Here is a 27,500-nt window from a genome sequence, read left to right as displayed (position 1 = left end):
GCCAGGAGGAAACCTGAACAGAAACGATAGAACACGAAACCATAACTAAAACAGGAACCTCAGTGACAGGTTGAAGGAAAAGAGACCAACCTCTAAAAAAACTCCACCTGTAAATTCCACCTTTAGTTTTGAAACGTTGTTTTCGGGAAATGTAAATTACGTATGACCCTCCTAAGCCTCCACCATACTAAAGACAACCTTCAAGTTTCACCTGCATGATTGACGGTCACTAATAATGGTTATAAAACCAGCGGTGAAAATATTAATGAAAGCGTTCTAATTCCAAACATGGTAAGGCACTTGGCAACCATGGAAACAATGCAGTAGACTCAGTACTGACTAACTAACCAAAGTTATTTAAAGAATAATTATATTTGCTCTAAAAAAAAACCTTTATGTTTGCTTTCAATACATGTAAAGTGCTGGTTGATCCATCTGTTGCCATAGTTTTAAGATATATTTAAACACAGATCATCCTCAGTGATGCTACTGGAAGAAAGAATTAGCTGAAACATTCTCAGTCAAATTAAAAGGTTAGTCCTTCTTCAGAAATAATAATCAAAATTCTTCATCATGCTAATTTTCTCAAGGTCACGATTCATAAACAGCTTAAAGTGTGTGTTTGTGAAAAATCCAATAAAATGACTATTGAATTGAATTTTGAACAAACCATTATTACATCATTTGGTGTAAAAAAACAAAAAAACAAATCGTGGACATGTCAAATATACCTTGTTAAATCTCAGTTGATGAATTCTTTCCACCAATCAGTGTGGGGTTTTTGTATCACTGTGTGAAACTTATTAACATATTAATCTGAGTTCCATAAGCATTGAACACAAACACGTGTGCGTATGTATGTGCGTACGTTCGTGTGTGTGTGTCTGTGTGTGTGAGTGTGAGAGGGAGAGAGTGTGAAAGAATGAGAAAGGGTACTTACACTGGTGACCTTGCGGTAGATCTGAGCGGCGTTCTGGCACTCCGAGTAGGGGTACTCTGACGTGGTCATCTCCAGGATGCACATGCCAAAGGCGTAGACGTCCACAGCCTCGTCGTACTTCTCCTCATACATCTCTGGAGCCATGAACTCAGGGGTTCCTGTGGGAAGGAGGAACGTTTAGGACCAAAAGGTTCTTCACCGGTTCTTTATAGAATCCTTCCCACGCAAGACGTGACTCTCCCAGAAGACTATTTTACAGTTAAAAGTGTCTGAAGGACCGAAATGTGTGCGTACAAAACAACTACGTAGATGTATTATGAAGTTGGTCAAGCCTCTCTTGTGCCCTCTCTGGAGGTTGGCAACAATTTCTAGCCACACTTTACTTGGATAGTCTGCTCACAGAGGTTTAAAGGATCGTCAGCAAAGATTCAAGTTCAGTATTATTATTATTATTATTATTATTATTATAGTAACAACAAGTTCAGTCAAATTGTTGTTAAACAATTACTAAAACATCACCTTAAACAAATCCAACCCCTAACCTTAACCCTGAGCCATGCCCGTTGGCAATGTGTTCTCAGTGTGTGTGTGACTGCTCTGTAACATCCCCAGCACATGAGCTCATTGAACTCTTTAGAGTCTCAGGTTGATGTTCGGCTCGCTATAAGCTGTCCTCGGTCGATCTTGGCCAGGAATACTGTGAAGGTTACTATGCTAGTTGGGCGCGGCCATATTGACCCTAATCCTTCTCCTCACATCCCCAGCTAAAACCCCAGGAGTCCGGGTCTGACTCGCGCCGAGCTCTGACGTCGTTTGGAGGAATGTCTCTTGGGCTCCATGTGGGTGTCAATACAACTCAATCCCTAAACAAACAAACACAGAGGCCATCCCGAAACAAGGCGTGCGGCTGAGGGTGAGTTTACAGTGCCAATACACTCCCTACTGAAAGCAGGACAGTCAAGGAACAAGCGCTGCCAAAGAAACCTAACTGACCCTGAGACAGTAGTACACTTCATTTCATTGTATAGTGTTGATACTGTATTTTTGGAATTGACACAAACATAACTCCTTTACTTACTTACGGTCATTCTGCATTTATCTACTTTTATATGTTCTTGAAAAAGTGATGACCATGCATGTATCTGCTATATTTGAAATGGTGAAAAAGAGGCTGCATGTTCTCTATGCACACACACACACACACACACACACACACACACACACACTTTTCACTTCTTTATACTGTAACTGGACTGTACATGACTGACTGTATGTGTCTGAGTCACTAACGACTGGAGCAAATTTATTGTATGTGTTGATATACTTGACGAATAAGGCTGTATACTTTTCAGATAGGACAGTGAAGAATGCCAGGAAGTGAGTTGGAGAGAGACAGGTGGAGAGCGATTGGGAAATTACATTACATTACATACATTTTTTGTCCAAAGTGGCTTACGTATGTCAACTATATTACAAGGGATTACAATGTCATTACATTGTCCCCAGAGCAACGTGGGGTTAAGTCTTGCTCTCAAGGGCACAACAGTGGAGGCCGGGAAGTGAACTGACAACTTTCAGGCTACTACACGCTAGCCCAGCTCCTTAACCACTACACTACCACCGCCCCAAAGGTCAGAGCCTCAGAGGGAACCCGGAAATGGCCAGGGGTTGATTTTGAACCCGAGTCCCCGTGGGCATATTTGGGACCCAAATATGGTACGGATGCTGCAGTCACTTGCGCCACATCTTAGCCCCCCTGAACAAGACTGATTCTGATTTATTCTCATGCTGGTTCTGATAAAGGGACTACGAAGAGCAGTGAGCCAGTACTGACCGATGACGCTCTTGGCGAAGGAGGCGCTCTTGAGCGTGGCGAGGCCGAGGTCTCCGATCTTGACGGAGCCGGTGGGGCCGGTGATGAAGATGTTGTCGCACTTGAGGTCGCGGTGGATGATGGGGGGCGTGCGCGTGTGCAGGAAGTGCAGCCCCTTCAGGATCTGATGGCTCCAGCGCTGCAGGAGCTTCAGCTTCATCTCCTTGAAGCGCTTCAGATACCTGAGACAAGGTGAGGCAGCACAGGGACGGACAGGTGAAGCACACAGGTGAGAGAGACACAATAGTGGCAAGACACGGCCCCAGGTGAGAGAGGGCAGGTGAGACAAAAGCAGGTAAGACAGGGCAGGTGAGTGAGGCAAGACATAGGAATTGATAGAGATGACACTAGGCACATGAGGAAGGGCAGGTGAGGCTTAAGTTGCTATTTGATAAGCAATTGATCTCAAGGTGTGTAGAATATTTAACTCTTGCAAAATGCAGCCAAAGGAATTTCCCCAAGCAAGTTAGTCTACTCCGTTCTATTCTAGAACATGAAACAGGAAATACATTGAATAAACGTATATAACACGTATATATGTTCTATATAGCTTAGTTCCAGGCTGTTTGGATGTATTTGTATATCTGTGTGGGGGGGCCGACACACTCACGTTTTGAGAGTTCCGGAGGTCATGAGCTCAGTCACCAGGAGGATGCACTTGTGCCCTTTGACGGTGGACTTCCAGGAGTCGTAGAAGCGGACGATGTTGGGGTGCTGGAGGCCTTTCAGCATCTCCACCTCCTCACTGAAGCGCTGCCGCTCCGCCTTCGTCAACCTGCGTGTCTGAGCAGAGGAGAGCAGAGGAGGACCCATCATCACCACCATCATCATCATCATCATCATCATCACCATCATCATCATCATGATAAACAACAACATCATCAACAACATCATCATTATTAGCATAACATATATCATAATCATTTTCCATGAACGTTTTTCTCCTAAAGTTGCTCAGCAGCACCATTCATCATCAACTGATTTGGTTGATGAGTTGGTGAAGTGGTTCTTAGGAGTAAGTTCCACTGATACTTTCAAACTATCAGTGATCTTGGGATAAGAACATATTTCCACTATACAGAAACGATAGGTAGAGAAAGCAGAGAAAAAACCCTGGTATAGCTGCCATGTGGGTGAAAGAAACTGCCAGAAGTCAGACATGTAGAAGTAAACATTACACAATGTCTTCAGAAACTCAGAACATTTGATTTATGCTGTCCACACCTGGATTTCAACAAACATATACATGGAAAAACTGATATTTTGCAGGACTTTCTGGGCATAACAAATTGCTCTTTAAATTTCTGCTGAAATGTTTTTTTTTTAGAAGTAGAATGCTGTCTGGAACAGCCAATGTTTTTTCAAAAAACAGATTCCGGGAGAAAAAACATAATTGACAGGAAATGCATTAATTATGTGACAGAGCAGACCTTGTGGTCTCAGTGCCCTGCACAGATGTGTGTGTGTGTGTGTGTGTGTGTGTGTGTGTGTTTTGGGCCCCGCCCTCACACTCTGACCCCCCTGCTGACCCCTCCTGTGTGCTCCAGCGTCTCTGGCCCCTCCTGACAGCCCATAATAACAACATGCTGGACTGCAGCGCACACATGAACAACACCTCTCTCTGTGTGCTGTGCATCTCTCTTTTCCATCTCCCTGTTGACTTCTCTTCTATCTCCTCTTCTCTCTCTCTCTCTCTCTCTCTCTCTCTCTCTCAACATGCTGGACTGCAGCGCACACATGAACAACACCTCTCTCTGTGCTGTGCATCTCTCTTTTCCATCTCCCTGCTGACTTCTCTTCCATCTCCTCTCTCTCTCTCTCTCTCTCGTTCTGCATATCTCACACTTGCAGGCTCTTTGTCACAGTAAATCTCTCTTTCCTTATCTCCATCTCTCCCTGTCTGTTATTCCTCTCCCACTTCTTTTCCATCCACTTTCATCGTTTATCGTCACTGATCCATGTTTATTTAAAAAGGATTTTGCACTCAGACTCTCAGAATCTCTCTCTCTCTCTCTCTCTCTCTCTCCTTCCAAGTCCCTCTTTGGCTGTGGAGGCCACTCCACTCTCAAGATCAAACACTTCAGTGCTTCCCCTGCAGCAGACCAGACCAGTTGAGTTCGCCCACTCCTGGGTGCTTTAGCTTTCCCTCTTTCCATGACGAGGTGCGAGAGCGAGCCCATCTGTCAGCCGGGTCCTGTCCAGCGTGCTGGTGTCTGGGCACCGGACACACACAGACGCTGCTTTGAGAAAGCTGCCAGTTCCAGCCCCTTTCAGACAAGGGGACCGAGGGGGACCGGAGTGGAGCATTATGGGTAATGATGAGTGACACTATGGCAGGGCAGGCACAGGGGCCCCCCTGATTGGCTGGGGTTACATAACCATGGTCAGTGGCCGGAGTGAGTTAGGACCGGTTGAGAGGAGAGAAGGGGATATGGGGAGGTGTGTGTGTGAAGTTAAGATGTCAGACGATGGAGACAGCGGGGGGTTAAGGGGGGTTAAAGTGTGTGTGTGTGTGTGTGTGTGCATGCATATACAGTATATATATATATATATATATATACAGTATATATATACACTGTAAATCGCATTGGCATTGAATTCTCTCTCTCTCTCTCTCTCTCTCTCTATATATATATATATATATAGAGAGAGAGAGAGAGAGAGAGAAAGAAGCGGCACTTTTGGTAAGCCTACAGAATTATTTTCAGAACCATCTTCCAGGAAGGAATTTCTTGTTTTGAAAACAAACTGAGTGAGAACTCTTTCTCTTCACCATCCCTCTTTCACTACTATTTTCTTCTTTCTCTCCACCACTCTCTTTCTTCACTCGCTTTCCGCACCCTTTTGCACCCTCCTCATACACACACAAATGAAATCTGCAACACAAACTTGGACAAGTGATCAAACAGTGCCATTACAGTCTGCAAAGGGAAGCTCACGGTCTGTATAGCACTTTGCCCCACTCACAGAGTTTTATAAAAGCCCCCTCTCTTTGAACTTCCCCCAGAGAAGAGATGGGCAATGGGACTTTTATTGGCTTTCAAAACATCAAACAACTTGGGGCCCCAGAAACTGATAGATGAAAGACCTAATATATTTCAGGATTTCAGCCTCTGGCCATGAAAATGGCGTTTACACTTTTTAAATTAAAACAATAATAATAAAAAAAAGTGATAAAATTGTCCCCACATCACATCTCTAAAAAACGAAAACTTTTGTTCCGTGGCAGTAATACAGAGAGCTTGCTTCATGCGATGATGTTTCCACATGTACATTTCTAGAAGATTTCTGCGACTGCGAGTAACTTTGGATGGATCTCTGGTGGAGTAATGCCCCCTGGCATGGCTGCTTGTTTTTGGAGGAGAGAGAGAGAGAGCTTCATGAGGCCTTAAATAGAAGAAAGTTACCCTTTCATTCCCCTCAGTGTTTTCACTGTGGAGTTTAATATCGCTTCTCTCTGGTGCCAAAAGGGCCTAGCACAAGCTCAGGCTTTGAGCAGAACAGAAACAGAGAATCATGGCTGTTTATACACACACACACACACACACACACACACACACTCCAAATACCATACCAAACAGACCAACAAGTACACTTGGACACATGATTGCACGCAGTATCCACTCTCAAATTCAATACCCTCCACCACACATGCCCACACACAGTCAGTCAGTCACTCACTAACTCTCTCTCTCTCTCACACACACACACACACACACACACAAATACACACACATTCACACCACTTAATATCCCCAGAACACGCCGCCCACATCATTTGCGCACACTGGCTCCAACAGCAACTTAAGTGCGTCAGTGCTGGGCAGCGCAGGACCAGGTTGAGCCCTGAAGGTTGTGTTTCTGATTGGCCTCGGTGGAGGTCAGACAACCCACTACCCTCACTCCCCTCTCTGTCTCCTCCCCTCTCCTCTCAAGACCACATCTCTCCTTTCTGCTCCTCCCCACACACCCCCTCCATCTTCTCTCGCACCTCCTCTTCCATAGTCTCCTACTTCTCCTCTTCAAACGAGTCCCCTCACCAGAATTCTATTACCCCCTCCCCCCTTCACTGCTCTGCCACACCCCCATCACCTGTTCTTTCCTATTCTCCTCTGTCTTCTCAACTCCATCATCATCAAATGCCTTGTCCTCTCCTGTTCTCCCCTGTCCTCCCCTATCCTCCGTTGTCCTCTCCTCCACTGTCCTCCTCTCCTTCTCCCCACCATTCCTCTCTTCTCCTCCCTCACTCTCTTGCCTTCTCCTTTCCTGTTCTGCTCTCCCCTTTAAATCTCTTCCCCCGCCCCCTTCGCCCCCTTTACAGAGGGGATGTCGCTGTTGGTCATTACATGACTTCATCTCACGGAACACTGAGCAGGACGGAGCCCTGGAGCGGTGCCCGTCCCGCCGCCCCGAGCTGGACAGTCGCGGTGCCAAGCAGCAGCCTTCACGGCCGCCGCATGGCTGAGGTCTGCGGAAAAACACACATTCTCTCTTGGAGTGCGCTGCTAGCGTTGTAACAAAGTCAAGTACGCACACACACACACACACACGCACACACAAGCACAAAATGCCAGGAGCAGACTCAAACTACATGTTCTGAAATAAAAAATAGCTTTGTGGAAGACTGCCGTGACATTATGTTGGGGGGTGTGTGTGTGAGGAGTATGGTCTGAGTATGTGCTTCGTTTATATGGGTGAGTGTGTGTTTGCACAAAGGCCAATGCACACCTAGTCAGCTTCATAGTATTTCCTTTTTTGCATTACATGTCCTTAGGGGAATATCTGATGATTACACTGTGATTTTAGCAACACTTAGAGAAGTTAGACAGCCAATTAGAGCAATCCTTTTCCTGATGGCTCCAATGCTATAAACTAGTGGACAGAGATCCATCGGAGCACGCCGCACCAACGTGAGCTATGCTCATCGACTGGCCAGACATCTGACTCTATTTCGGGCTTACTGCATCTCACACATATGTACACAAAGATGTAATCATGTGTAAACATATTCATGTATTCTGTCTGGTGAATTGTACATTTACAATGACAGGATTTGCGCACACACACACACACACACACACACACACACACACACACACACACACTCAAGCTGTCTAGTAATCTCTTATAGACTCAGGTCCATTTCCAAACACCACATTCTCTCTCTCTCTCTCTCTCTCTCTCTCTCTCTCTCTCCCTCTCTCCCTCCCCCTGTGTGTGAGTGTGTATGTGTGTGTGACAGACACTATGAAAGAGACAGTAAGTGAGAGAAGAGAATGAGAGAGACAGAATAGAATGTGTTGTCTGTTTCTTATCATGAACTGTCTGTTCCTCCTCCGGGCCAAGCGTAATGTCATGGAGTCTATCACACAGAGGAGATGTGACACCATGCTAGTCCTTCCTGACTAGAACTAGAAAAATATATACCACACCAAAAATATATCATCTTACATTACATTATACATCTTAAAGTCTAACTCTTCAATGCATCAATAACACTATGCAACATCTCAATGTTTCTTTTAAACTATGTAACATGAAAAGGCCAAACAAAAGTCAGTCTTACGTCTACTGTACAAGAAACAAAAATATAACACACTGATGAGTACTGAGCAGTAGTGAGACCTAAAACAACAGAGATGAACACTATATATGGTAGCCTTCCTACTCCACAATTTAACTGTTATTGACAAATTATGGCAGTCATATGGCTGCACTTTTCCTTGAATTTTTCTGTCTGCTGGTGACGGCAAATATTTTCACAATTTCACTGTTTCTTCTGTTAGGGCACATTTCCAATCAAATCTTTGCGAAAAGCCCTCTGACATCTAAACAAAGGAGAAATGTGTGGCCGTGGATGACGTAAGTGCACTAAGCGGTTGTTGAAACCTCAGCTATTTCCTGGACAAAGAGTGAGCGAGACATGCTGGGCATGCCTGCTTAAACCCTGTTTTTGCTTTCTTCACGCACATAAGACTGGGAACAGAATCTACCCATATGAAAAGCAATCGACACTGGCAACACTGACCTGTCACTATAACACGTGCTACCTGTCTCTAATGAAATCACAACTCCACCACAACTCTACCAAACCACAGCAAGAATTGGGAGGATAAAATAAGTAGAATAACATTTCTATACAGGTTTGGACATTATTATCACTATGATATACCCTTATAACTACTAGTTTCGATGTCTTTATCATACTTGTATTGTAAATGTACAACTTGTATTTTTCCTTGTGAAAAATGAACTGAGATCAGCTCTACCACAAGTATGCAACTGTAAAGGAACAAGGCAAGATACACTAGCAGTACACTTCACACGTGCTTCACGTGGTGAAGCAGTGGTAGCATAACCACTTGACAATCTGTCAACCTGGGTTCAATTCCCGAACCCCCCCGTTGTGAGTCTGTGTGGCTTCACATACTGTAAAAATGTCTGCTAAATACCAGTCAACTTTAACTTTGTGTTACGACTAGAGACATGCCAAACGTTTTTTAAGTGCCAACTTGATAATTTCTGTGTCCTGCTAGTACCCTTTGAGGCTGTTGACACCAACATTAGGCACTGGAGTCAAAATTAGCTGTCCTCACATCACATGGGGCATCAGCTTGCAGGCCAGACATGGAGGGGTTGTGTGTGGGGGAGAGGTGAGGAGGGGGGTGTATAGCATAATTTGGTGTGTGTTTGTGGTGGGCGGGGTGTCGGACACGTCGACCCCCTCGCTGATTACGGTGGGTGTATTCTAAGCTGCCACATGCACCTCAGAGCAGAGGATATCTGAGCAGGCAGATGCCTACATTACATAAGACACGTTTGTGGGGCGTAAGCACGGCAACATAAAGGGAAAACATTGTGACTAAGGCATTTGATTGGTTGGCCTGACACCGATTTCCTAGTTTGACTGGTGAGGGGTGAGGATGGGAGGTGTTTGGAATCATGACAGACTTTTTTTTTTTTGCTGCTCATTAGGAAGTAATTGCTCATTAAGACAGTTATTAGAAACCCAGCGCTAATGCTAGCAGCTAATGTATCCAATTAGTAGCATAAAATAACAAATGGATATTTCACGTAAGTAGCTTTTATTTCTGACTGACTGGATTTGTTCTCCATTGTACACTTATTAATTCACACTACATTTCTTCTTGAACTTAAAAAAGCCTAATTAAAAGCTTTTTGCAATTAATTAGAGTATTTAGTAACATGTCTGTAGGCTCCATTAGGCTTTCTGCTATATAGACATGGACTACTTTCTCATAACATGACAACTGAAAAACAACTGACTAAAAACAACTCAGACTAACACGTCAAAAATACATGTACAAATACATTCTGTTTAAAGGGCTGTGGAATTTGTGCATCAAACTCTGAGTTTGGCGTACACTATGTTACGCAGTGTGTTAAAAACCAGTGGAAGGTGTCACATTCACAAGAGGGGAGAAATGCCTGTCCATTCAGAGAACTGAAGGGTGACAGACCTCAGGGTCAGCTGCCAGAGAGGCCTAGTTACACAACCACTACAGCCAAATGTCAGTCAGGGTCTGCCACTCACGTAGGACAGGTCCTCAGAGCCAAAATGGATACATAATCTATCAGCGGTAGGAATAAACAGTCATATGATACACCGCGATATTAAAAGATTATTGGAAGTAAGATTGCAGATCAACAGCATCCTACATTTCATAGTTTATATTATATGACCTACTTTAACTACTGTACTGTATATACAGCATATACTGTAACCCCTGACCCTCTACACTGCACACTGTGCACAACCATAACTAAAGTTTAAGAGACATCCAATAACTGCACATAAAGCAGACCATTCACCTACTAAAGTATGAACAAGAAACCTAATATATCACACATAACACTATAAAGACCATCACTATACTGTATGTGGACAACCATAGCATAAGGGAAAAATAGTCAACATCAGCTATGATTTCTTGGAGCGACACCTCGTAGGTGACCTGGTTACAGAGCCGACCTGGTAAACACTACTTAAAAGGAAGACACACAGGCAGCAGTCCTTATTTCCAGGTCCTCGCTTCCTTGGGGCAGTGAGGTTATGGAGGGTAAGCGAACGGGCCCCTCTACCCTCTACCCCGACTGGCCTTGCTGACCTCTCCGACTAGGGCGACGCACTTCCACTGCCAAAGGTGTCAACCTAATGCCAGCCGGTTCAACCGGGTTCATGTCGAGGTGAAGTCTCCATGCAGAGAGCTCTAAATTATATAATCAATCAGATCAGATAGGAGACTGTCTCATGAGGTGAGGATGACTGCACCCTTATTTTGGCAGACTCAATTACCACAGCCATACGGGTCATGCATGCCCCTGCTCCAGCAGATAGTTTACAGTGGCCACAGCTCCATCTCGGTTACCTTCAATTAAAGCGATCTAAACTCCTAGGTGGCTCTCGGTGGCTTACTGTGCGTGGAGGCTCTTCCTTGAAATCTGTGCTCAGAGAGAGAGACAATCTCATGACTTAAACAGGGCGCCTCCATTCCATTTACTGCTCTAAATTTAACCCAGAGCCACAAAGCAGACGGCGTATGTATAATTTAAAACCCACTGACGAGTCTGTGATTTCCTGAAAGGTTCTGTCTGGTACAGTGCTGGCCTGAAAGGAGGACGGTAAGGTGGCCTAATGGTCCTACTCCTTTTTGGCTCTCCAGAACGGCTCCCTCTGTGACAGAGGCTCTGAAAGGTACATGACGACGAGGAGGATTCACATCACAGCATTAGTCATTTCGGAGTGGCGAAGGTCACCCTGTCTGTGTAACCCGTCAGCCCCCTCCTCCTCCGACGGCCTCCATTTGACAAGCGTCATACAGCGGGAAGGGGCGGGGGGGGGAGAGTTCAGAGTGATTCACCGCCGCCGTCGCTTCATCCATCTCACCGTCAGCCTTGGAGAGGGGCGGTCAGACGACCAGCATGCTTTGCTCTCGGGCCTCTGTTGCTCTTGTTGAGGCAGGAAGTACCGTTTCTCCGCGGGGAGGCAGAGGAAGGACGTGGCTTCTCTCCGGCTGTCTTACGCCCACGGATCAATCGGACGAAACTCACATTCCTGCCTCTGTCTGTCCCTTTGTCAGGGATTTCCGCATGTTTGACCTCACATGAAACCAGCTTTCAACCTATGGATTGGCTAGTTTCCATGAAAACAGTGCCGCTCCGAGCAACGTTCACAAAAAAAAATGTCTAGACGTGTGTCTAACGCCATTGAGCTCAACACATTAAGCTTGAGCTAAAACACCGTTATAAACTGATTACAGGCCCCTTAGGTAGATCCTAAGACCAGAGGTAAAGGAAATCCTGTCTTGGCACACTCACAGTGGCATTTACAGTAATCTAGAACCTTCCCATTTTCAGTGCTATGAAGGTACAGGAAGCAGCAGAGAGACCAAAGAGAGAAAGTGGCTGGAGAGGCAGTGCTGTGCTGGGTACTGCCCAGGAGAGGTCTGTTGTTCACCTCCACTGCCTGTGGTGGCTCAAAAATTAATATATGAACAAAATCAATGGAAATGAATGCAAATAAATGTCAAATTTCAACAGAGACGAAAGCAGCTTAGCCACTTATATTCCACTTTTTTTAAAAAACAAACAAGTAATGGGGTTCTGGCTGTACAGCTGTCCACTGTCCAATGTCCAGCCCAAATTAAACGAGGTGTTAAAACACTTGTAAAAACCACCTGACTGACATTCGGCGGGGTGTTTTCAGATGAATGTGGGCTCGCTGGACAAGGGTTACCCTAAAACCAGAGCCAGGGCTGTGGGGAATGTCTTGTTAAAAAAGGCCACCGGCTCGTAAAATCGTAAAAACCTCCAGGGCCCTGGAAAAGGCTGCAAGCGTCGGCTTCTACAGATGTTCCCTGTTAAGGCCTTCAAGCAGAGGCTGTGGAGGCTCGGTGGGCAAAGAAAACACTACAGCATTGCCAATGTCCACCAGTAATAACACACACAAACAGGCGCATTTCCTGCATCTGTGAAACAAATAACACATCAAACACCCTTCAGGGCTCGGAGATCATTGAGCTTTGGACCCGTGTTCTTATTCCTCCTTTTATTATGGTTCACCAGCCATGGTAAGTGTCAAAAGTTTACCATCTTAAAAGCTTATGAGTTATGGGCATTGGTTTGTGTGTCTGCGTGCAAGAGCTGCTAATTTCTTTTGAGCTTCCAACATGTTAATCACTGTTTTAATAATAATAATAATAATAATAATAATAATAATAATAAAAAGAATGAACAATATGCTGTACGTGTAAAGTTCTACACTGGATCAACTGCCAGAGCCTGAAGTCAAACTCACAAAATTTACATATTTAAATTAGTCCTGTAATATTCTCTAAATCATCAAGGACAAAGCCAGAGGCTGGGTGTGTTTTTCAAACGGCCGTTTCAGGGGTAAAGTCACACAGCACATAAACCATAAAGTTTTATTACTGCTGTGAGAACGCAAGCCACTTTACAGAGACTGTGTTGCTATGGCTGCTGTTCCCTGCAGCTTTATGTCTGCCTGCTTTATCCCTGAGGCACATCAGCACGTCTGATTGGCTGATGACATTAGGCACAAGACATATGATTGGCTGCTCATGTCATCCTATGGATTAAAAGGCACCTCACACAGCTTGCAGGAAAATGTCATTGCATGGTGCCATTTGATGGCTCATTAAAACACTCACAGTTCAAATCCTGAACTGAGCCAGAGCATTATTGTTCTCCATTCATACTGTATATTTTCCCAGTGGAGGGCTGATGGCGAGTAGCATTATGCCCAGTGGGAGAGTGTGTGTAGATGCCATTGTGTCTGGCAGGTTAATGGCTTGCCGCGGGAGACTGACACCATGTGTGAAGGCTGCTGTGTGTGACTGTGCCAGGCTAAGAGCTCAACGTCATCATCACTGCAATTACTCGCCTGCCTGCTCCCAATCATCTCACATGATGGACAAGGACAGGATGTGACACATAGAAGAGGGTTCATGGTGGCACCGCATACACGCAGAGATGCACGCACGCACGCACGCACGCACGCACGCACGCACGCACGCACGCATGCACAAATAATGGATAAGGGAATGATGAGTCAGTCACAGGATCATCTTTTGACAGAAACACACACACACACACACACACAACGGAAACATTAGTCTGTTAAAGGGACACAAGGCACAGACCCCCTATTAAGACACACACAAACACACACACACACACACACACACACACACACACACACACACACACACACACACACACACACACACACACACACACACACACACACACACAGAGAGAGAGTCTGCTAGACTAGAGCATGACTCATACAGTAGAGTAGCTTGTAATGCCTCCTGCAGAGGTCTGATGACACAAGCTCCAGCTGAATCTGACCACATGGTTTCACACACATTTCAAAGAAACAGCTGGAAACAAATCCAGCCTTTCATGCAAACCTGCCTGATCCAATCACCTTCTCCACACACTCCTTTATGGATCTGTTCTCGATTCGCAACGCGGCTAAAAAGACGCAAGATAACCTAACACAACTTGTCAAGCATACTTAACAGCAAAACAGCAACGTACTGTACATTCTGCCATGGCAGATTGCACAAAGTGTACGTGCAGGCTTACCCATAATGTATTCAATACAGCACCACAAAGGCATGTTGCAGTGTACTCGACGCCATTTTGGATCTATTCATCTGGAAGACCCACTACAGTAACTCTGAGAGAGCCATACTGGAGAGCTGTGGTGTACTTGGTGACACCAATGAGCTATTGTCCCTCTGGGGTGCTGGGGTGAAGCTGTGTGTGTCTCCTCTGTAAACAGATGCAGATGCATACGCATGCCCAGGAGCGCTCGACTAGAGCGTGTGGTCACTGTGGTGACTCCGGGGGCCTTAAGAGGAAGTGTGTGTGTGTGTGTGTGTGTGTGTGTGTGTGTGTGTGTGTGTGTGTGTGTGGTGTGGATGCTGTACTTCCACCCTCCTCTGAGCATGGACATCAGAGAGAACCACACAGAGAGGCAGTCACACATATCCACGTACGCACACACATGCGCCCACCCACACACACACACACACACACACAAACAATCACAGACACCCACACACCACTGCAGCTGGGAACAGCATGTGTGTGTGTGGGGGGATGGCTCCAGTTACTGGATATCTTAATCATGTCTAATGAGATCAGACACCCAAGAGGCAGAAGACATTCACAACCAAAACTAGCTTTCATTTGTGCTGTTTATGGGTTTATGATGATACAAACTAATGCTCTACAACACCACATGATGAATTTCTGCTGCTAAATTATCAAAGAAACAAAAGGCACATCACACCCTCTGCAATCCCAAATGTGCATTCACTTCCATGTGAATATTTCTGGATGACACACAACAAAAAAAATGGGAAACTATTGAGCAACAAACTGCCCAAGACACAAAGTTGTTTGTGATCATTTGATGAAAATGATAATTTTCTTGCAAAACCAATGATAAACTCACAATTTCCAACCTCATAAAGCTACCCAATAATAATGACTGCCGGTCTTATTATCTGATGAGCTCGGGTCAGTCAGCAGTGTTAGGGCTAATTCAGACCTAGCGGAGATCAGAGACCTGCGCTTTCAGTTTAGAGTCCACCCACTGCTGATTAAAGGGGGCACCGTAGTGTAGTGTAGCGTCCCGCGGGGCCTCCAGGTTTACGGGTATAATGAGCAGGAGTGAAGTAGGAGGGCGCCAGATGTAAAACTCTCCCCCTGCCGCGTCTCAGCTGGGTCTGTTCACTGCGCTAACCCGATTAATATCGGATCATTATCGCCACAGCGCCAACGACGTCAAAAAAAAAAGGTAATTAGATGCAATTACATAATGGCTGCGTGCCGCAATGACTCAAACGCAAAGTCAGCATGAGCTCTTCCACAAACATGAAATCAGATCCGTGGCGCCAATCAAGGTGAAGCTGCTCTGTGCTCGCAGGAGAGATGTTTAGCAAATGTGCAATTGCAAGTGATCCAATTCATGCTGTTCATAGTCAACTGTTGTACCAACCCAGCAAGAGGAAGAATAAGTGGGAGGAGGAGGAGGAGGAGGAGGAGGAGGAAGAGGAGGAGGAAGAGGAGGAGAAGGAGAAGGAGAAGGAGAAGAAGGAGAACAAGAAGTAGAAGAACACAGATACACAGAAGTGTCTCTGGGTCGAAAACTATAGCAACACAGAGAGCCCTAATGCAAAACTTGTAGTAATCAGTGTGCATTTAGAGCTCCTTGTGCCGACAGCGTCCTTTGAACATACTGTAGGGTCTCATCTGCTGAGAGAGAGAGAGAGAGAGAGAGAGAGAGAGAGAGAGAGAGAATGCATGAGAGAGAGAGAGAGAATGGACAGCAATCATGCCAAATGGCAGATGGCTATGGAGCCTCTGAGAGGCTCAGGCTTTTGTTAAGTGTCAGTCAGCCATTTTAATTTGGCATCGCTCCCTATGGGAGGGGTATTTGCTAGCATTCACAATAACTGATTACATGTGGATGCTACAACAAAAACAACAATTCAACAGCATCACTCACTGCCGATAAATAAATATGATCCATTAATGACGAGTGTCAAGGACCGCTTGGCTCTCAGCAGACCCGACATAAATGGGGAGACCACACCGTAGTGTTCAATGTATAAATGATATTTATTTACAGAAGAAAAGTCAGTATATGATGTTTAAGCAAAAGTGTAATGCGATATGTTGTCTAGGGGTAACAATAAATATAACTAAACAAAAGCTAAACGCAGCGAAGACGTAGGGAGTTCTCCGCAAAGGGCTATTCGATCGGAGACAGCTTCCCCCATGTTCTCCCCAACGGACCACACCACCGAATGGCAAGGAAAGCAGAGAGCAGCAAGCAGCAGCAGAGCAGCAGCAGAGAGAGAGAGAGCGAACATGGAAACCCCGGCCTTATAGTCCAGCCCATTAAGTCCTAGGCGCCACCCATGCACTCAGCACCCTGCAGGACAAAGAGATAGGCACACGTAGAATGAAGGGGCGGAGCCCCAGCAAGAGTCAGACTCCTAAACAGTCCTAAGACCCAGGGTCTTAACAGTACCCCCCCCTTCAAAACAGAGGCCCACCTAAGTGGTACTCTGCACTAGTTAATACCAAATATTTAAACAAAAAAAACCCAATAAAGTATTTCAAGGCATAACATCAATCCTTAGTCCACCATAATGTACAACCCAAAACCCCACTACACAACCTTAGTCTAGATGTCACACCAACCACCACCGTGCATTTCCCAGTCTCATTTTCCCCCATACCCCCAAACCTCCACTTCCTGTTCCACCAGCAATCCTGGTACCTTGGAAAGCACTTTTAAGATGAACAGCAGAAAAGGTAACAGGAACAGAAGTCATGAGACAGGAATTATTCAAGTATTGGTAAAACATTTGGGTTGTGTAATGTGTGCGGGTATGTTAGAGGGTTATGGTCTAAAACACCACCAATGACTGTACAACCCCTCTACATACACCTCAACATGTTCTAAGGCCGACAAAACTGCCGACGCGTTGGGGCATAACCAACACCCATGTCGCGTTCCATGATTTTACGTCGGTCAAGGCAAACACGACAAAAACGCCGACGCATTTGCGGGGCATCACCAACATCCATGTTAACCACAGGTGGTGGCGGCATCTCTGGCCACACTCGCCCTCCTGCCAAATTATTCCCCAAAATCACGTCAACTCCCTCTACAGGCAACGACGGACTAACAGCCAAAACAACATCTGCCTTCACAAGCTCGGACTCCAAAGCTACCTGATGCAGCGGAACAGAGATTGTTTTCATCCCAAAACCTCGGATACGGACAGAAGAACCGGTGTCGGACTTATCAGAAAAAGGCAAGATGGATTTCCATATGAAGGATTCTGACGCTCCCGTGTCGCGCAAAACACGCACCGGCACTCTCTCATCGCTCCCAATCAGTGCAACAGAACCTTTCGTGATGAACGGGTTGTGGACCTCACCAACCCCTCTGCAAACACGTGGTTGTTCTGAAAACATCCCCTCCCTGGCTGTGTCAGCACTCTCACTTACTGAACACAACACACTGGCATCATCACTACCTGGAGTGACATTGGATCGTCCACACAGCCGCTTCTCATAACGCCCAACCCTTGTAGCACAACCAACACCCTTTGGTGGCCACTTACCACGTCGCTTTTCCCGTAAAACAGGGCATTCATTTTTCCAGTGACCCTTCTGCAAACAGTAATTGCACATATCCTCGGACTCAATTTCCCTCATATCAGGATCATGTTTGGATGTACTAAAACGACAGGGCCGAAACGCTTCCTCATTATGGACAAGGAAACTTTTCTTGTGGACCAAAACATATTTATCAGCGAGCTCGGCTGCCTGAGCCGCTGTTGTAACATCGTTCTCATTGATATACGTGACAATACGTTCTGGTAAAATGTTTTTGAACTGTTCCAATAAAACCAATTCACACAACCCTGCAAAAGTCTCTACTCCTTCAGCTGTACGCCAGCGATTAAACATAGCAGCCAACTCACGAACCACTTCTAAATGCGTTTGTTTCTCGTTCTTACGCCAAGTTCTAAATCGTTGTCTGTATGCTTCAGGGACTAATTCATAGGCTTTAAGGATAGCTTGTTTTACTACAGCATAATCTTTCCGCTGATCGTCCTCCAACGCAACATATGCCTCCTGGCCTCTGCACGAAATGACACTCTGCAAAAGCAATATGCGCTCCGAATCTCCCCAGCCATGATCGTCCGCAAGCACATCAAACAGAGAAAAGAAAAGGTCGGGCTCGCGTTCATCAAACTTGGGCAGAAGTTTAGCCATACGAGATACCCTGTCTTGACGTGAAGAGGGAGAGCCAGGTATTTTCCCCTCATCAAGCAGGTTTAAACGCCGTTCTTCCTGCCGCATTTTGTCATACTCTAATTCCCTATCCTTTTCTCGTTCGCTCGCCAATAATTTGTCCCGTTCAAATTGCAATTCCAACAATTTCATCTGCTGGTCAAACGTTAACCCTGACGTGAGTTGAGGCGTTGAAGCCTGCACCACTGGCTCCGGATTAATTGATATTACCTCTCTTTCGCCCAGCTCATCCATGACTAAATGAAACAATGCGTCCTTCTTAACGCGTTTAGGAATACGTGACTCAAATCCAAAATGCTCCGCTACTTTAACCAGTTGCGCTTTAGTTAAAGTTTTTAAAGTATCTGCCGTAGGGGCGGCCAAAAACACACTTGTTTCCATTCAAGTCATTACAACCAAACAATTAGCTAAATAGCTCCAAAACTAACGTTATGCCAAACAATACAAAACCAATCCAAAAACTCTCGCTCAAGTTTATCATTTACAAACACACACACACGTCTTGACTAAAGTGGTTCCCGACACAATGAAGGACTAAAGATTTAGACTGGAGCACCCCACATCTAGTTCCCCCCGCAAAATAAAAGGCCTATTTCCAAACTCTAATCTTCACGTGTCTTCGTGATTGAGCTGAATTCAGCCCCCCCTCGTTCAACACGCAAAAACAACAAATAAGCAGGAAAGAAACGAAAAGTTTTGGCGGTCTCACCTAAGGCAGGGTGTTCTCGTTGCTCCAAGGAAATCCAATTTGCTAATATTTCTCTTCTTTGTAGCAGAAACCACCGATTTACTAGACCAAACAAGACGTGTGCGCTCAAAAAAGTTTGTTCCAACTAACAAACACAGATGATCCCCAGTGGGACTCCCATGCGCATCATAACTAACCCAACCAATCACTACGGGGGTTCCCCCAATTAAACATCAGCTGGCCTATTACGTTGCTGAAACTCACCCAAAATAGCAGCAACCCTTTGTGCGTTCGCAGGCACAAGGCACAACTAATTTTAACGCAAAAACATAAATCTCCGCGGCAAAAATCACCGGACGAGTCTCCCACATGTCAAGGACCGCTTGGCTCTCAGCAGACCCGACATAAATGGGGAGACCACACCGTAGTGTTCAATGTATAAATGATATTTATTTACAGAAGAAAAGTCAGTATATGATGTTTAAGCAAAAGTGTAATGCGATATGTTGTCTAGGGGTAACAATAAATATAACTAAACAAAAGCTAAACGCAGCGAAGACGTAGGGAGTTCTCCGCAAAGGGCTATTCGATCGGAGACAGCTTCCCCCATGTTCTCCCCAACGGACCACACCACCGAATGGCAAGGAAAGCAGAGAGCAGCAAGCAGCAGCAGAGCAGCAGCAGAGAGAGAGAGAGCGAACATGGAAACCCCGGCCTTATAGTCCAGCCCATTAAGTCCTAGGCGCCACCCATGCACTCAGCACCCTGCAGGACAAAGAGATAGGCACACGTAGAATGAAGGGGCGGAGCCCCAGCAAGAGTCAGACTCCTAAACAGTCCTAAGACCCAGGGTCTTAACAACGAGCCATTAAAACACTCAAATACACTCTCTCTCTCTTGTATGCAGCATGTCAATCAAAAACAGATTACGAAACTGAACCCCTCCCATTAAAAGCACAAAAGTAAGTATACTTATCTGGTACCCATCTTCATTTCTTGCTTTATTCAAGCACAACTTTCATCACAGCACTATTGTCAATCCATTCACTGCAGAATGAATTAGACCACTCAAATACACTCCCTCACTTGTATGCAAGCATGTCGATCGAAAACAGATTACGCCGAGAACTATACTTGTTGATCATCTGCATCTCTGTTCCTCAAGGGAGACTACACACACTAAAATGGAGATACAAACAAGCAAAAGACAGAGGTATCTTGTACCATCTTGTGGTTAACAAACACCCTATTAGCTTAGTTGAATGGAACTTTCTGGGAGCAAAGGAAAATATAATTGAAGAAGCAACACAAAAACTCAATTGCCATAAACTAGTTTTTCTCTCGTCTTGTCAAATGCGCAAGCAGCTCCAACATGCTGTCACATGACACACTCCAAGGGCTTTGTAATATACACCTAACGGACAAGTCAGGTCTTTAGTAACCCTAAGGGTGGCTTTGTCACTGCTCTATTGTAGACTCAGGTTAGAGTCTAGCATGGGTTACAGTTTCAGCATGCAGCACTGCCGATACCCATCTGGTTCCCAGCTGTTGTGCTCCACAGTCACTGACGCAGACAGCACGGCACAGGGATGACAGACCCCTTTGGCTCCGTTCTATACCCAAAGGGCTTGCAGGACAGACAAAGGGCATTGACATGTCTCAATCTGCAGTCTACATAGATTGGTGTCAACTTTCACTACTGCCGTGCCAATCTTGACTCATTGCGATCATGGCGCTTCCATGGAAGGAGCCTGGAGAAACTGAAATACCAAGGAATGAGGGCCACGGAGAAAGCACACCTATTATTCATTCTGCAGCGAATGGACTGACAATAGTGCTAAGATGAAAGTTGTGCTTGAATAAAGCAAGAAATTAAGATGGGTACCAGATAATACTTACTTATGTGCTTTTTATGGGAGGGGTTCATTTTGGTACAGTTAATATGTGCTGTTGTTGTGAAAGCCCTAAAACCTCTCCTGGGGTGAAGAAGATTAAGCAGCAAGTAAGTAAGTAAGATTTACTGTTCAGGAATTTTGCACTCAGGAATTCCCTCAACTTGTAATGTGTTGCTGATCTTCATTACCAAATAAAAATAATTATATACAAACAACAACAAAAAAAGATTTACTGTTGTGCTGTCGAGCTAAACAATAAAACTGTTTTTAGAGGTGGTGGCCAGGCTGAATGCAAGCCAACATTTCTCACTTGTGTTATGAGAGCTGATGAATTGTGCCCTTGTCCCTCCCTAGTCAGGCTGCTAGTGGTAGAGTAGGGCTCATGGCTAGCCCTGACAAGCCTTTATAAGAACCAGCATGTCCTACTTCTCTCCAACTGGCCCAGGAGGTGATCAATTGTGCCACGGCCCCATTGTCAGGCTATTGACTATTTGTGAGAACTTTATCAGATATTTTTGGAAAATTGTTTAATTACATAACACATTAGAACCTAAACAGTGACAACATCAAAGTACATTTGTGATGTTGAAAGAATTTCCGAGGTCCTTAAACAATTAATCACAGCAGCTAACTTGACTTCCTCGAGCAGCACTGCGTATCGTCACCTCTTCACACACCACTGACAAGATATGTAAATCACAGGACATTAAATCATGTTGCTCTGACTGGGTATTTCCTTGTATTCAACATACTGTACATATTCACAGAGGAAGCTGAGAGGTTCACATTAATGGGAAAATGTTTGATTCTGATTCATTTGATTCTGTAAGAGTTCATCCACAGGACACCTGTGTGTCAAGTCAAGTCAAGTCAAGTCAAGTCAAGTCAGAGTAGAGAAACATTTAGTAACTTATCTGTTAGTTCCATTGCCCATATATTATGAACTATGCTACTTTCTATAGAGCCCAGTACCCTGTGTCACCATTTCATGACATATCTGGATTTAAAATCTGGGAGTGAACTAGTTTGCACACAGTTCACAGACTGAAATGCAAATAAGTCACCTACAGTACCAGCTGAAAATGAACCCTCTCTCCACTTGTGTTGTCATAGATAGTAGATAACAACATTGATGCTGACACACTATGCACAACATGTGAAATGAGTGTCTACACAGAGGAATGACTGGTCTGGTCTACAACTCATTCTGTTCTCTCGTATTGACCAGACAGTTTGTACGCGGGCAGACAGAAAGACAGCAGACCAGCCAGTAAACACAGATAGATGTTGCCATAGAGACAGAGAGAAGTTCTCAGAGAACATTGCTAGTGTAGTGAGAAATTGTAGTTCCTGGAACTGGAAGCCATATCATACCATTCAGAGGACAGATCATTCAATGTACAATTAGTAAATGTAAAATATGTCCCCACTCTCCATGACACTGCCCAATCATTTGACATTTGGCATCTGACATGGTGGGCTACGTGGAGGTTCTGAATACCAGACGTGATCAGATAGCACTGGTAAGTGATCTGCTCAGGGGCCATTAACTTCAGCCATCCCAACAGTGGGCTATGGTATAGCCCAATGGTCTCTGCAACTGAGGCAAGGGCAAGGTCAACCCAGGTCAGATTTGACCCCATGCAAGTATTGGGCAAGAACCATGGGTGGGGGTAGGAGGTGTGAAGGGCAAGGGAAATGTGAGCATCTCTAGTGCTGTCTTCACCTCTCTCTCTCTCTCTCCTTCCTCTCTCTCTCTCTCTCTCTCTCTCTCTCTCTCTCTCTCTCTCTCTCTCTCTCTCCTGTTCAACCTCTGCTCCAGTTGGATTAAGTGGACACAGGTTTAAAAACAAGCCATATCTCCGGCACAATCTGTCAGATGTGGTAAAATATCTCTATGTTATAGTAGCTTTTCCTTATGAGCACATTTTATTTAATCAATTCAAATCATACCCATGCTTTTGATGCACTGAAAATATAGTCATTTGTCTGCTACCATCTAACAAAATGGAAGACTGCATTGAGATTATAAGCATAAGTCAGTCAGGGTACCCGTGTTCTATAAGGAGTCATACAGAAAAAACATAACACAGCTATGCCAAGCTATGACTGCACTGCATTGACAAAGGAATAATTTTGTGCCCTGTGTCCTGGCTCGTTAAAAAACTGGTGACCCTCACTAAACTGTCTGTCTGAATCCCAAATCCGATGGAACAGTGAATGGAACAGTGAACAAACATCACCTGTGTCCCATCTCACTGTAGCCACATTCATCCTGCTAGACCTCAGCTGAAGAAAATGAACGACCAAACCACGACTATTATTACAGAGGACAAAAAAACAAAGCACTAAATAGGAAAATGAACAGGGAAGATGTTTGAAACCATTAATATAGGCCTACTGTACAACCCTGTTTGGAATTTGCAGATGATCATATTCTGCTTTTATCTCCATTTTACACAATCACAACTTCTTTGGAAATGGGCCAGGTTTGTAAAAGTAGGCCTACATATTTAGATGGAGATTTTCTGAATTAGACTTCAGAAGTAAGAAGTCACCAGAGGAAATACAGAGGGAGATAGAAAAGAGAGAGAGAGAGAGATTGACAGATACAAATGTTTTTAAAGAACAGATAGTGCCATACATTTTCTAGGACAATGTGGCATGATTACATGTTTTTTTTGTGTGTGTAACACCATCACACCCAGAACCTTAACGGAGACGTTTTGCATTGTTGAATGATTGATAGCACTCAATCCCACCACACACCGCTGACGGTTGCTTTTTCAGGAAGGGAAATCAGTGGTGAAAAGCTGAAAATGAGCCCATCTCCCACATAGACACACCCTAGACTGATTACACACACACACACACACACACACACACACACACACAAAGAGAGAGTGAAAGAGAGAGTATGTCTCACACACACACACACACACACACACACACACACACACACACACACACACACACACACACACACACACACACACACACACACACACACACACACACACACATTATAGTTTCATGTCTGGCACCAACCTATAGTTTTGTATGCTTGGCTGACAGCAGACAGTACACGTGGACGTCCGCCCATCACAGCTCAGGGAAACACTATACCAAATTCTCGCTCTGAAGGCATCCTCTGGGGGCATGTGGAGACATGGAGACACGAATCACATCTTTCTTCACAAACCACGTCAGATCACTACATCTGACAGGTGTCTATTGCTTTTCCATGGACCAGGACTTCCATGGAATAATTGTGTTCCAATAAGTATGTAGTGTATTTCACTAGAGAACTGACTGTCGTAGTCAGAGTTCATGTGAAAAACTTTGCTCGTCTTTTCTTGTGAATTGGCATTCTGATTTAAAGATGCAGTGCTCTGCTTTTCCAGGTTAAGGGCCTACTGTGTATCAACCATTTGATTTCAAAAGGTCTGATGAACACTGTTGTGTCTTGATCAATTTGTATATTTTGGGGCAAGAAACGGCACCTTTAGGTAAGGCATGAAAAATAACTGTAGACTGATATAAACCTGAATCGAATAATGGAACAAATTTGAACCTCCAAAGTGCCCTTACCATCTTTGTCTAGCACCATCTCGTCTTGTGCCACCAGGCTGCCAGTACACAATAACATCTAATGACATAAACTGCAGGGCTGTAACCAACACGAACCTTTCCTGAAAATCTCACCTCAGCACAAAAAAATCCAGAATGGGACAAATTGCAGACAGATGCAGACGTGTGGCTTGACGTGATTAAGTTATGGATGCCACAGGGTTGATTTTCAGCCCGTCTCAATTATCAGCGAACAATGCCTCACATATTCAACTCTAATGATTCAGGAAACTGGCCTCGCATGGCTACGTCTGTAAGCACACTGAGGTCACTCAAGGTGACTTGAGTGGTTTAGACAGACCAGTGCTCACAGAGTGCTGAGAGCGACTCATTGCAACATCTCAGGTTTGTTCCACAATAAAGCACAATCCACTATATAAAAGTGGTCTTTGCCCCAACACTATCTTGTTGGTACTTTTTGATCTACTCTAAAAAATATATGGATTATGTCACTACAATATTCTATATAATTTATCATTACAAATTCATCATCACAATAGGAAGACATTTGTGTCTGGAGGTTGAGACAACCATACGTATTTCTATAAACTCTAAATTCAATGGATGAGAGGGGGCTTTTTTACATTTTGAAATTCACTTCAATCAAACAATCTCAGGGCTTTATGCCACATAAGCTACTAACTGCATATGTTCTTTTCTCTTTCTATGCAGCCTATAATTAGTCTAAGATGAGAACCAAGGGCCTGCATGTTGGGACAGTGTGTTGTTTTAATGGGGCTGAGGTCTGGTTCTACCAGTTTAAGCCTTGCCGAGGCATCTGAGGTAAAATAGAAGAGGCGGGTGGGTGGACACCAGTTGTTTAAATATTTAAAAAACAAACAGAGGAATCTCTTTGTAAAAGTCCAGCAGTCATCTCGCAATCCGGCGCTTTTGTGTTTGTATTTAATTCCACTCTTGGATGTTTTTTCAAAGGTTAAAAGGTCATTTGCAGAATATTTTCTGTTTAAACAACCATTTGTGACTGGGAGAGGGTTGTCACCTCTGTAGAGCTGAGAAAAAATCCCACTTCAACTGAGTTCTAAAGAGAAACCCTGAGAGGTTCATTTGTTGATGCACACAGCAGAACCCAAAGAGGTTGCAGATTACAGTTATTCAGTTGTTATGACTGCTGCGCTAACGACACAAACACCCCCCCCCCCCCCCATACACATACACACTCTCACACTCACAAGCAAACCTACACACTTACACACTTATACACACACACACACACACACACACACCCACCCACACACACAATGAGTGATAAGGTGTTGGCTTACACAAACAAAATCCTATAGAAATCAGCATTACTGCATCATTGAGGTAGTAGTGTCTTAGAATCCACACCCCTGAAATGTTGTGTAACAGATTGGACTGATCACATGTCTTGGCTTGGCTTTGACATCTACTCATTGGCACTCGTTCTACTTAGAATTGACCATCCAAATGGACTGTTACTCTCTCTGTTTGACTGACTCAGACACCATAGGGATCTGTCACCATGTTCAAAGGGCAGGCGACAAGAGGAGAGGAGTCGTTTAAATATCATTATGCTCCTCTGCAGGATATGGATATACTGGGTCACACCGCATTAAAGCTAGAATCTAGGATTCAGATTCATCTCAACAGCCTCTCATTTTGAGACACCCCTGCCTTGGTGATTGTCCAGAAGAGTGCATGGCTTATTTCAGACCTTTCTCTTGTTTCCATTTACAGACACTTGTCTGTTTGTGGGTTGTTTTGAATACACACACTGAATGGACGGCTGGAAAACTGTGAGGAGCAATTCGATGAACTTGATAAAAAGTGTAGTCCATGTAAAGCTTGGCCGCTAATGGCGATTAGCTTAAAAGAAAACTGGGGAAAAGACCTGGAGGTGCTGATGGAGGTAATGTCTCTTACACACAGACAGCTCCCTACTCCCCCCATACATTTATATATAAACACACACACACACACACACACACACACACACACACACACACACACACACACACACACACACACACACACACACACACACACACACACACACACACACACACACACAGCAAGAGAGAATATAAACTGTTCTCGTGTATCATGGTGACCTATTAAAAGCAACGGAGGGCAATAAAACTGAGTAGGTGGGTGGAGGGAACTCTCCTGGGGAGAGTTGCAGAGTTGCAAGTCAGAGTCGGAGTCCTGTGACAGGGGCCATATTCCAGGGAGCCACACGGCAGCTGACTCTGGCATGGCCACTGCGTGGCTTCGGCCCAGATGTGGTCAGCATCAGGCAGACATGCGTTTTCTAACAGGTGGCTGCCAATCAGTTGGAACACTTAAATCCAGTGCTAGCATTATTGCTAGCGTAATTCCTATTGACCCATCCCACTCACGTGACCTTAGTAAGAGCGGCTGCCATTTTGGACATGTAGTGGACTGAAGTTTGAATGCAATGGACGAGAAAACGTAAATGAAAAATGAGTAAAATAAAAATGCAGAAAACACCTTCACTGTCCAGCGATGTAGGGCATTTACAGGGTACATTTACATTGCCACTTCTCAGGGAAAGCTAGCAAAGCTTGACTGTCT

At 44.7% G+C, this 27,500-nt stretch overlaps 1 protein-coding gene across 4 annotated transcripts in view; it reads right to left on the bottom strand.

The window, feature by feature from the left end:
• wnk4b (WNK lysine deficient protein kinase 4b) overlaps positions 1-27,500 on the bottom strand; it is a 71,775-nt gene that overhangs the window by 34,856 nt on the left and 9,419 nt on the right. For all 4 annotated transcript variants that reach the window (XM_062531615.1, XM_062531618.1, XM_062531617.1 and 1 more), the window contains exons 2-4: positions 3,424-3,596; positions 2,775-2,995; positions 941-1,098 (exon numbers count right to left, since the gene is read on the bottom strand). In XM_062531615.1, coding sequence (XP_062387599.1) covers positions 941-1,098; positions 2,775-2,995; positions 3,424-3,596 — 552 coding nt within the window. The remainder of the gene's footprint in view (positions 1-940; positions 1,099-2,774; positions 2,996-3,423; positions 3,597-27,500) is intronic.

Source organism: Sardina pilchardus, chromosome 3 (genome assembly GCF_963854185.1).
Source record: "Sardina pilchardus chromosome 3, fSarPil1.1, whole genome shotgun sequence".
Classification (NCBI taxonomy): domain Eukaryota; kingdom Metazoa; phylum Chordata; class Actinopteri; order Clupeiformes; family Clupeidae; genus Sardina; species Sardina pilchardus.
This window is presented reverse-complemented; position numbering and strand designations above follow the sequence as displayed.